The 12,331-nt window shown below is 43.7% G+C and overlaps 1 protein-coding gene across 1 annotated transcript in view; it reads right to left on the bottom strand.

Annotated features, from left to right (window-relative positions):
- Nucleotides 1-11,908, bottom strand: part of LOC311243056 (kelch-like protein 10) — a gene marked incomplete at both ends in the record, with an annotated part of 61,029 nt that extends 49,121 nt beyond the window's left edge. Inside the window, one exon of the mRNA XM_084332127.1 lies at nt 11,793-11,908. Coding sequence (XP_084188253.1) covers nt 11,793-11,908 — 116 coding nt within the window. The remainder of the gene's footprint in view (nt 1-11,792) is intronic.
- Nucleotides 11,909-12,331: the final 423 nt, after the last annotated feature.

Genomic DNA, 12,331 nt, shown 5'->3' with positions numbered 1-12,331 from the left:
TGAACCTCCTGCCTGGTGAGCCTCCCTCCTGCCTGGTGAACCTCCTGCCTGGTGAGCCTCCCTCCTGCCTGGTGAACCTCCTGCCTGGTGAGCCTCCCTCCTGCCTGGTGAGCCTCCCTCCTGCCTGGTGAACCTCCTGCCTGGTGAACCTCCCTCCTGCCTGGTGAGCCTCCCTCCTGCCTGGTGAGCCTCCCTCCTGCCTGGTGAACCTCCTGCCTGGTGAGCCTCCCTCCTGCCTGGTGAACCTCCTGCCTGGTGAGCCTCCCTCCTGCCTGGTGAACCTCCTGTCTGGTGAACCTCCTGCCTGGTGAACCTCCTGTCTGGTGAACCTCCTGCCTGGTGAACCTCCTGTCTGGTGAACCTCCTGCCTGGTGAACCTCCTGTCTGGTGAACCTCTTGCCTGGTGAACCCCCTGCCTGGTGAACCTCCTGCCTGGTGAACCTCCTGCCTGGTGAACCTCCTGCCTGGTGAACCTCCTGCCTGGTGAACCTCCTGTCTGGTGAACCTCTTGCCTGGTGAACCTCCTGTCTGGTGAACCTCCTGCCTGGTGAACCTCCTGCCTGGTGAACCTCCTGTCTGGTGAACCTCCTGCCTGGTGAACCTCCTGCCTGGTGAACCTCCTGCCTGGTGAACCTCCCGCCTGGTGAACCTCCCTCCTGCCTGGTGAACCTCCCTCCTGCCTGGTGAACCTCCCTCCTGCCTGGTGAACCTCCTGCCTGGTGAACCTCCTGTCTGGTGAACCCCCTGTCTGGTGAACCTCCTGCCTGGTGAACCTCCTGCCTGGTGAACCTCCTGCCTGGTGAACCTCCCGCCTGGTGAACCTCCTGACTGCTCCTTTATGTTATCCCTGGATGTTTACGCTTTGTTTTGTCCCGTGAGTTTTTGTTCCCAGGCAATTGGACTTTAATTGTTCCTGTGGTTTCTTTTGATACTTTGTTTAATAAATTTTTTTGACAACGCTCTGTGTTGCTTTTTGTTTGGACATGTATTCCCTTTTGTGTTCTTGTTCTGTTCACTCCAATTCCTAGTATTCCCCTGTTCCATATATCTTCTTATGAATAAATATACCCGCATTTGGGTTTTACTCCAGTCCTGGTCTCTACTTGTTCTGTGTCTGCGTCTGGGTTCTGGCTCTTGTACATCCGTCACGCAGGTTACCGTTTGGTGGCATTACAGATTCTATCTTTTAAAGACAAATTACCCCTCCCAGTTGCCCTGTAGTTAAGAAAAAACAAACATGCCACAAACTCAAAACACAAACCGCCGCTGAGCATCTTTAGGTCGTTTCATAATATTAATCAAAAATCTCCATATAGATTAATATCAACCACTCGCTTTATTCCTAAGGAGAGAAATGCAGTTGTCAGCCCGCCCTAATTGTGCTCTCATGGAGCGGGACGTCCCACTGAGTTATGGAGAGCGAGAGGCTCTGCCAGGAAATCATGATCAACGAGCTGCAGGGGGCTGGGAGAGCTCTTCATACACCCTACACTGTGACGGGACGGACACGATTAATGCTGCTCCAGGCCTAGCATCGCAACCAATCACACCGTTGTGATGTCCAGTGGTGGAAAGTAACTAAGTATTTTTACTCAAGTATTGTACTTAAGTACAATTCCTTACGTCTTATTCTTCACGTGAGTATTTTTAATTTAGGGAACTTTATACTTTTACTCCACTATGTTTCAAAAGAAATATTGTACTTTTTTACTCCACTACATTTATCTGAACCCATCAGTTGCTATAGTTACTTTGAAGAAGAGAAAGAATTTTGCATAGAAAACATGGGGGACAATTATGAAAATGATATTATTTCACATTTGAAGCACGGCAACTTCAAGAGAACGTAATCAGAGCAGCATAACTGGACCACATACCACTTTAAAATCACCTTTAATCAGAGAAGCATAACTGGACCACATACCACTTTACCCTCTGCGGTCTGAGCTATTGTGTGATATGTGACCCAGCACAGACTCTGGGTCCTTTAGATCAGTGGTTCTCAACTGGTCATTAAGTCGCGACCCACATTTTTTAAACACTATGATTTATTTCAAAAAAGATTTTGTTGCAGTAATACACAATCTTCCATGCACTTAAAAACATGAAATAAACACAAAAAAGTGCAACAAAAGTGCAACTAGGGCTAAAAACCCAATGAAATAAAATAATAATAAATAATATATGCTTCTTAGCAGATTTCTTAGCTTAACATAACAGACCTAAGTTTGGGGGAACTAATGGGATAACTGGGGTTGCAACAAAAGTGCAACTATAGGGCTAAAAACCCAATGAAATATAATAATAATAATAAATAATTATGCTATAATTATTATAACAGACCTACAGTACGTTTGGGGGAACTAAAGAGATAACTGGGGTTGCAACAAAAGTGCAACTTACTAGGGCTAAAAACACAATGAAATAAAATAATAATAATAATAATAATAATAATAATAATAATAATAATAATAATAATAATAATAATAATAATAATAATAATACTAATAATAATAATAATAATAATACTAATAATAATAATAATAATAATAATAATAATAATAATAATAATAATAATAATAATAATAATAATAATAATAATAAAAATAATAATAATAATAATAATAATAATAATAATAATAATAATAATAATAATAATAATAATAATAATAATAATAATAATAATAATAATAATAATAATAATAATAATGATAATAATAATAATAATAATAATAATAATAATAATAATAATAATAATAATAATAATAATAATGATATATCCTTCTTAGCAGACTTCTTAGCTTAAACATCCCAGGGAACTAATGGGATAACTGGGGATGTTGTTTGCTCCTGACAAGAGTCTCAAAGTCTGGGGTGATGGTAGACAAAGCAACTCTGAGGTCATGCTCAATGTCCAATCTGTTCCTCTGCTTTGTCTTCAGCTGGACCAGAGCTGAGAAGCCACGTTCACAAAGATAGGTAGTGCAAAAAAAAAAAAATTACTTCTTTACCCAGAAAGCAATGTACGCCCCCCCCCTGCCTTTGTTAGTCTGATGATTGTGACCCCGCTTCTATCCCCAGGCCATCTGCTCAATGACTCTATGCAACACTAACCCAACCATCTATGAAATCATAGCACTGATTGGAGACAAAATAAGTGATGACATAGTCAAACAGGTGAACCAGGCTAAATACTTTCCCATCATAATGGACTGTACTCTTTGAAAGTTGCACATTTGTAATACAAACTAGTTTATTTAGTACACACACACACACACACACACACACCACACACCACACACACACACACACACACACACACACACACACACACCACACACACACACACACACACACACACACACACCACACGCACGCACGCACGCACGCACGCACGCACACACACACACACACACACACACACACACACACACACACACACACACACACACACACACACACACACACACACACACACACACACACACACACACACACACACACACACACACACACACACACACACAGAAAGGGAGAATAGCATCACCTTTAATCAGAGCAGCATAACTGGACCACATACACCTTTAACATAACCATATTTACTTTAGATACTTAACTACGTTCAATAGCTTAAGTAGAATTTGAATGGAGGACTATTTCTACTTTTACTTAATTAAAGAAACCGTGTACTTCTCCCATCACTGGTGATGTCACAACGTTGCGACTGCAGTGACAGAAGGTAAGCATCAGGAATACTTTCTTCAGTAATACCATAGTTTGTGTACATTTGACAGCATGACATGAAAAGACACCACTACATCAAAGTACACAACGATTTGCAGATAAGTGGCAGCTCTTCAGATGATTAGGACAGATTTCTGTGGTGAACTCGATAGGATCCTTAACCCAAGATCCATGGTGAGTCTGGGTCTTGAGATGTTGTTGAGTCGTGCAGGAGGGTGGCAGGAACCCTGTAGCTGTAGCAGCAAGCCCCGGTTCATCACCGTCTGCCGTGGACAGCACAGTTCCTTGGCTGATGCAGAGGACGAGGGACTATAAATTTATGTAGGCCTTGTCATATTATGTCTTCCTTTTGTGTAGACGATCAGCTGATTGATCCAAACAACAATATCAAAATGGTAGAAGGTTGTGCAGCTTATTGTCGGAGGCTATAGCCTATGTAGGCCTATATTCAATTAATTACTTGTATTCTCCTGACATGTCATGCATTATCTGATGACCTGTTGTTTGCCTACCAGGATGTCTGCAATGGTGTTGTGAAATACTATGAAAATGCTTACTCGCCTGTTTTTGAGGGCATTATTTATATTGAAATATAATAGTTGGGGCATAAAATCCCACATCTTCAGAAATATGCCCACCTCCTCAACGACCACTGATCTTACCAACAGGTGACCCAGCTGCAGCCCAGTGAGCAGAGGACTGACCGGTCCCAGCAGCCATGAAAGAAATAATAATAATAAACTTTATTTGTGTGGGCGGCTGGGTGGCGCAGCGAAGATTGCGCTCGTCACCAATGCAAGAGACTCCAGTCTCGAATCCGGGTGTCAGCATTGCCTCCGGCTTGGGCCGGCCGTCATACTGGCTCATTTGGCAGAGTTAGAGGGTGGAAGTCGATGGGTGGTAATCTGGACGTTGTGGACAGCGACTCCTACAGGTCGGTTGGGAGACGCCTGCACAGCAGAGAAAGGAAATAGTGGGGGTAGTGTGAGCCTCCCACGCGCTACTCCTCGCCACTGAGAGTCCACGCTGGCAGGTGACAAGATGTGACAGGCTGCCTCCTCGTGTACCGGAGGGAACACGTGATGCAAGGCTTCTATTCTCCCTACAACCAACCAGTGGGGGGCAAATGCAAGCAACGTTCAAGACAGGGGATGGGAGAATTGGAAACACGAAATTGGGATGGGAGAAAAATAGAAAAACAGTTTTTCACATTAGGATCTAACATCCCAACAGGCCACATTGTTTATGGTTTGATTCAGTTTTAAAAATAGACAATAATAAAAAGAGTAAGATATACAGTAATAGACAGAGTAATATAGTGCAATAGTGTAGTGCAATAAGTAGTAGAATACAATAGACATGAAATGAGCACATTTGTGCAGACATATGAAATGAGCACTAAAGTGCAGACATATAAAATCATTTTTTTCCCACAGTGCAATAAAATATTTGCTAAAAAACTGTTTAACAGTTTAAAGTCGTCTTTACCTTCTCTGTTTGGTATCCACAGTTTAAAACCTGACAGTCTTCCCTCCTGTTTGATACCCACTTTGATGAGATGGGATCTCCCTGAGGCTACATCCAGGACAATAAAGCGAATACTGGTGTGGACAGCAGAAAGAACAAATATATTGGAGTAAAAGAAACGACTTAATGCAATGATAGAAGCTGAGCAGAGACACCAAAAGCAGGAGTCAGCGACCTTTGAGAGTTTTCTACAGGCACAGCAAGAAGATGCAGAGTTTTCTACAGGCACAGCAAGAAGAGGAAGAGTTCTGTGGTGGGAGCGGACCTGGACAGTCTGGAGGTGGTGGCAGAGGGGAGGACGAGGAGGAAGCTGCATGCCATCCTTGAGAACCCCTGCCACCCCCTCTATGATGAGCTGACCGCAATGCGGTCCACATTTAGCCACAGACTCATCCCCCCCCAACATACCACAAAGCGCTTTGGGCAGTCCTTTGTGCCAGTGGCAATCAGGCTCTACAACCAAGCAGGGCCAGGACGGGCTAACTGCCGTGGACTGGAGGAGCTGGGTTGTGGACTGTAACAAATTAATTTAATTAGTTAACAACACATTCATGATTGGACTTGTTTCATTTTCTTTTTCACCACTTTTTTTTTAGCTATTTTTAGTCCTATTTTAGCAATTTTTATCCCTGTGTACTTGTCCATCTTGTTTTTATAACACATACTAATAAGTGTATGTTATGTTATGTATAAACTGTTTTTTAATTGCTGTTTTTAAATTGCTGTTATACTGTTTATGCTGTAAAGGACATCTGAATCTCCCCTCTGGGATAAATAAAGGTTTTCAATTAAATTCAATTCAATTTCTACAGGCACAGCGAGAAGATGAAGAGTTTTCTACAGGCACAGCAAGAAGATGAAGAGTTTTCTACAGGCACAGCGAGAAGATGAAGAGTTTTCTACAGGCACAGCAGGAAGATGAAGAGTTTTCTACAGGCACAGCAAGAAGATGAAGAGTTTTCTACAGGCACAGCAAGAAGATGAAGAGTTTTCTACAGGCACAGCAAGAAGATGAAGAGTTTTCTACAGGCACAGCAAGACGATGAAGAGTTTTCTACAGGCACAGCAAGACGATGAAGAGTTTTCTACAGGCACAGCAAGACGATGAAGAGTTTTCTACAGGCACAGCAAGAAGATGAAGAGTTTTCTACAGGCACAGCAAGACGATGAAGAGTTTTCTACAGGCACAGCAAGAAGATGAAGAGTTTTCTACAGGCACAGCAGGAAGATGAAGGGTTTTCTACAGGCACAGCAAGACGATGAAGAGTTTTCTACAGGCACAGCAAGAAGATGAAGAGTTTTCTACAGGCACAGCAAGACGATGAAGAGTTTTCTACAGGCACAGCAGGAAGATGAAGAGTTTTCTACAGGCACAGTGAGAAGATGAAGAGTTTTCTACAGGCACAGCAAGAAGATGAAGGGTTTTCTACAGGCACAGCAAGACGATGAAGAGTTTTCTACAGGCACAGCAAGAAGATGAAGAGTTTTCTACAGGCACAGTGAGAAGATGAAGAGTTTTCTACAGGCACAGCAAGAAGATGAAGAGTTTTCTACAGGCACAGCGAGAAGATGAAGAGTTTTCTACAGGCACAGCAGGAAGATGAAGAGTTTTCTACAGGCACAGCAAGAAGATGAAGAGTTTTCTACAGGCACAGCAAGAAGATGAAGAGTTTTCTACAGGCACAGCAAGAAGATGAAGAGTTTTCTACAGGCACAGCAGGAAGATGAAGAGTTTTCTACAGGCACAGCAAGAAGATGAAGAGTTTTCTACAGGCACAGCAAGAAGATGAAGAGTTTTCTACAGGCACAGCAAGAAGATGAAGAGTTTTCTACAGGCACAGCAAGAAGATGAAGAGTTTTCTACAGGCACAGCAAGAAGATGAAGAGTTTTCTACAGGCACAGCAAGACGATGAAGAGTTTTCTACAGGCACAGCAAGAAGATGAAGAGTTTTCTACAGGCACAGCAAGACGATGAAGAGTTTTCTACAGGCACAGCAAGAAGATGAAGAGTTTTCTACAGGCACAGTGAGAAGATGAAGAGTTTTCTACAGGCACAGCAGGAAGATGAAGAGTTTTCTACAGGCACAGCAAGAAGATGAAGAGTTTTCTACAGGCACAGCAAGAAGATGAAGAGTTTTCTACAGGCACAGCAAGAAGATGAAGAGTTTTCTACAGGCACAGCAAGACGATGAAGAGTTTTCTACAGGCACAGCAAGACGATGAAGAGTTTTCTACAGGCACAGCAAGAAGATGAAGAGTTTTCTACAGGCACAGCAGGAAGATGAAGAGTTTTCTACAGGCACAGCAAGACGATGAAGAGTTTTCTACAGGCACAGCAAGAAGATGAAGAGTTTTCTACAGGCACAGCAAGAAGATGAAGAGTTTTCTACAGGCACAGCAAGAAGATGAAGAGTTTTCTACAGGCACAGTGAGAAGATGAAGAGTTTTCTACAGGCACAGCAAGAAGATGAAGAGTTTTCTACAGGCACAGCAAGACGATGAAGAGTTTTCTACAGGCACAGCAAGAAGATGAAGAGTTTTCTACAGGCACAGCAAGAAGATGAAGAGTTTTCTACAGGCACAGCAAGAAGATGAAGAGTTTTCTACAGGCACAGCAGGAAGATGAAGAGTTTTCTACAGGCACAGTGAGAAGATGAAGAGTTTTCTACAGGCACAGCAGGAAGATGAAGAGTTTTCTACAGGCACAGCAAGAAGATGAAGAGTTTTCTACAGGCACAGCGAGAAGATGAAGAGTTTTCTACAGGCACAGTGAGAAGATGAAGAGTTTTCTACAGGCACAGCAGGAAGATGAAGAGTTTTCTACAGGCACAGCAAGAAGATGAAGAGTTTTCTACAGGCACAGCGAGAAGATGAAGAGTTTTCTACAGGCACAGCAGAAAGATGAAGAGTTTTCTACAGGCACAGCAGGAAGATGAAGAGTTTTCTACAGGCACAGCAAGAAGATGAAGAGTTTTCTACAGGCACAGCAAGACGATGAAGAGTTTTCTACAGGCACAGCAGGAAGATGAAGAGTTTTCTACAGGCACAGCAAGAAGATGAAGAGTTTTCTACAGGCACAGCAAGACGATGAAGAGTTTTCTACTGGCACAGTGAGAAGATGAAGAGTTTTCTACAGGCACAGCAAGAAGATGAAGAGTTTTCTACAGGAACAGCGAGAAGATGAAGAGTTTTCTACAGGCACAGCAAGAAGATGAAGAGTTTTCTACAGGCACAGCGAGAAGATGAAGAGTTTTCTACAGGCACAGCAAGAAGATGAAGAGTTTTCTACAGGCACAGCAAGAAGATGAAGAGTTTTCTACAGGAACAGCGAGAAGATGAAGAGTTTTCTACAGGCACAGCGAGAAGATGAAGAGTTTTCTACAGGAACAGCGAGAAGATGAAGAGTTTTCTACAGGCACAGCAAGAAGATGAAGAGTTTTCTACAGGCACAGCGAGAAGATGAAGAGTTTTCTACAGGCACAGCGAGAAGATGAAGAGTTTTCTACAGGCACAGCGAGAAGATGAAGAGTTTTCTACAGGCACAGCGAGAAGATGAAGAGTTTTCTACAGGCACAGCAGGAAGATGAAGAGTTTTCTACAGGCACAGCAAGAATATGAAGAGTGGAGAAAAAAAGGCCTTACAGGAGAAATATCAGGAAAATAATATATGCAGTTAGGGCTTGTGTCCATAGCGGACGTTTTTTTCAATGCGGACCGCTTTGAAAAAAAGAAGAAAAAAAGCTCAGAGCGTTTTCCTAGGTCTCGCGACTGCCGCGGCTACGCCCCTTCCTCGATGTTGATTACCTTGATGAGCGCGCTCCTTTACAAAAGTTGAACTAGTTTCAACTTTATGCGCTGGGAGCACTCCGCCCAAAAACGCTGCCGCCGAGAGCTCATAAACGCGAGGCGCGGCGCTGGGAAGAGGAGCGTGCCTGTCGCTCCTGTAGCATAGAAATGAATGGCAGGAAGGAGCTGACAACTCATAAAACGTCCGCTATGGACACAAGCCCTTATGCAGCTAATTGGAACTATTGGAACCAAAACGTCACGCCCACCTCTGTGCGACAGGATGTCAATGTAACCTCTGACGTCATACTCCATGCCCCAGCTACCCACATAGCTACCCACACGACATCTTATGCCACCAATATCCATGCCCCACGTGCCCACTCTGCCATGCTCACTCAAACCCTTGCGAGCACGGGGAGAACATGCAAACTCCACACAGAAAGGCCCGGGAGATACCCCACCTGGGTACCTGGCATCATGGAAACCTGGTCCCCAAGCGGGAATCGAACCCTGGACCTTCTTGCTGTGAGGCGACAGTGTTAACCACTACACCACCGTGCCACTCCACTACACCACCGTGCCGCTAAGTGTAAGTAGCAACAGTGTGTGGTGAGTCACTTAAGGTGATTTTGTGTGTATGCTCATGGGATCGTTCAGAGTCTATCCGTCAGTAGTCAGCTATATAAATGCAGCCATTTACCAAATTTATTTACGATGTCTGTATGATGCACGTCCGAACACTTCGTTCCCCCCCCCCCCCTCCCCCTAAGGACCACAATAGAAATAAGCTCTGAGCGTGTTTGTGTCTATCCTTGGCAGTATTCCAGACTGCGCTTCTGTCACATGTTATTTATATAGTGTCAAAATAAAGTCAAGTCAATGTCACGTCTCATGCGGAAGCTTTGCAGCCATTGCACTCAGTCTCACTCACAGCCTGCCACCTCATCATCATGTGGCAGGGGAGAACGACACCATTATTTTCATTTTTAAAATGCCAATACTCTCTTGATCGCTTGATCAGTTGATTTACAGCAAACGTTTGTAATATTTAGTACTTATTTATTATTTCTATTAAATTAATTATTGTTGTTATTTACAATATTGAATGTTTAAATTTTTTTGGCTAATATTTATTCTTGATGAACATTTGTTCTGTATGTAGCCTACACAGTATATAGGGCCATGTACTGTATGTATTAATGAATTAATGGAGATGGATTTATGAACACAATGTGCTTTTATGATAGCCTATTTGCATCGGCCAACTTTGTGATGTTTGCATGTTTGCTAATTGTGATCATACCTCTTACCTCACTGGTCCCCTTTGTATGGCAAATGCCATCAAGCTGGGGGTGAGGAGGCTATTTGTTAAGATTTCCTGTAGATGAACTGTGACGGATCACGGTTTATGTGGGTTTTATTTGAGTTTATTCTAAGGTGCTTTGGCTTTATTTCGTCTTTCTGTGAGGGATGGCTGTCTATTTCGTCTTTCTGTGAGGGACAGCTGTCAATCACTGGCCTCTGCAGTTAATTGCCATGTGGCATGGCAGGTGTGTGAGCTTGATTGCCACCTGATTGGTGTCAGGTGTGCAGTGCCTTTAAGTAGAGATCCAGCTCTTAAACATCGCACCTCTACTGCAAGGGCGCAGCGTCGTTAACACCTCGTTAACAGCACTGCCAGGTTAATGGTGCATGATTACCGCAGTAGCAGTGCAGAGCAGAGCTCAGAGTCCTAAGAGCCACATCTGTAGGTTTGATTGACTGAGTTCGGATGCTTATCCATTTAATGTTTTTCCCTCAACATCAACAGTAGAGGAGTGTCCCAAGCTCATGCTTCTATAGGGTTTTCAAGTTTTCAAGTTCAAGTTTCTTTAATAGTTGTCATTCAGAAGTACAGAATACTTTTATACAAAATGCTTCTTACTGTTACGTTCCAGAGACTGTGCAAGACAAGATAAGTATGAAATAAAATAACATAGTATAGCATGTAAATTAGAAGTAAAAAAAATGAGGTCACAGTGTTCAGTATAGACATATGTACAATGTTCGATGCAGAATAGACGTAACTGAGTTACCATATAATATACAATATACAATACTGTGCAGTGTACTGATATACAATACTATATAGTGCAAGGCAGAAATGGGATGAGGTGCAATTTAGGTACAATTTACAGTAGGTGTACGGGTTGTAGTGCAAATCAAATCAAATCAAATCAAATTTATTTATAGGGCCCGACAACACACGTTAATGTCCCCATGGGCCGTACAGGTCTTTTTTAAACAAGTCAAGAAGAAAGTGGTGGTTATTTTGGGATTTTTACCCAGTTATTTTATACTGGTGTTTTGTGTTTCCTACAGTTTTTATTTTCATTTATTTCATTCTTGTGTTGTCCCCCACCCTCTCTCATCGCTCAGCGATTCCAGTGGTTACCCCCCTGGGGTAACTTTAAGATTCCCCTTTTTGTGTGTGTGTGCGTGTGTGTCCTACACCCCCCCCCCCCCCCCCCCAATCCTGACATGAACAGCCCAAACCCAAACCCCTCTGTTTGGAAGAGCACCAGCAGCTTTGCAAGTAGAAGAAGCCAGCCCCAGTATAAAGCAAGAGGACAATAGTACCATGTGGCGAAGCCTCCCTAAGCTGCCTAAAGAGCTTCCTCCCAGACACCCTGCCTGCCAGACCTCCAGCTTTGTCTCCATCATCTCCACAGGGCAGTCCAGTTTACATCACCGTCTTCCAGGGCAGGCACATCCCTCGTCACCGTCTTCCACGGCAATGCTGCCTTTGTGATTGACCTCCAGAGGGGTTACGCCCGTCTGCCGTGAACCCAAGACCTTCCACCCCATGGTCTCCATCAGTTCAGTCTCTGCTCTGTCCCTTGTCTGCCTACAGGATGTCCGGTTCAGCCTCTGCCCCCAGGCCGCCCACTTGACGTCTCCTCAGCTCCCTTCCCAAGGCGTGCGCCAGGTGGCGCCCTGTTGAAGGGGGGACCTGTCAAATGTTCCGCTCCTGCCAAGGCCTCGTTCATCTCCTCCACTTCTGCCAAGCCCTCAGAGCCATTAGTCCCCATTTCCCTCTCTTTCTCTATCTTTCAGCTCTCACTGTTTCAGTCTCTCTCAAGCTTTCTCTCTTTACTCTCGCTCTCTCTTACTCGCTCTCTACACTTATATTGTCTCAGTCTCTCTCTCTCTCTCTCTTTCTCTCTCTCTCTCTCTCTCTCTCTCTCTCTCTCTCTCTCTGCTCTCTGATTGCAGGAGTCAGGTGCACAA

This window comes from Notolepis coatsorum (assembly GCF_963971535.1).
Source record: "Notolepis coatsorum genome assembly, chromosome: 16".
NCBI lineage: Eukaryota > Metazoa > Chordata > Actinopteri > Aulopiformes > Paralepididae > Notolepis > Notolepis coatsorum.
Note: the sequence above shows the minus strand (reverse complement) of the source record. Positions and strands in the feature narration are given on the sequence as shown.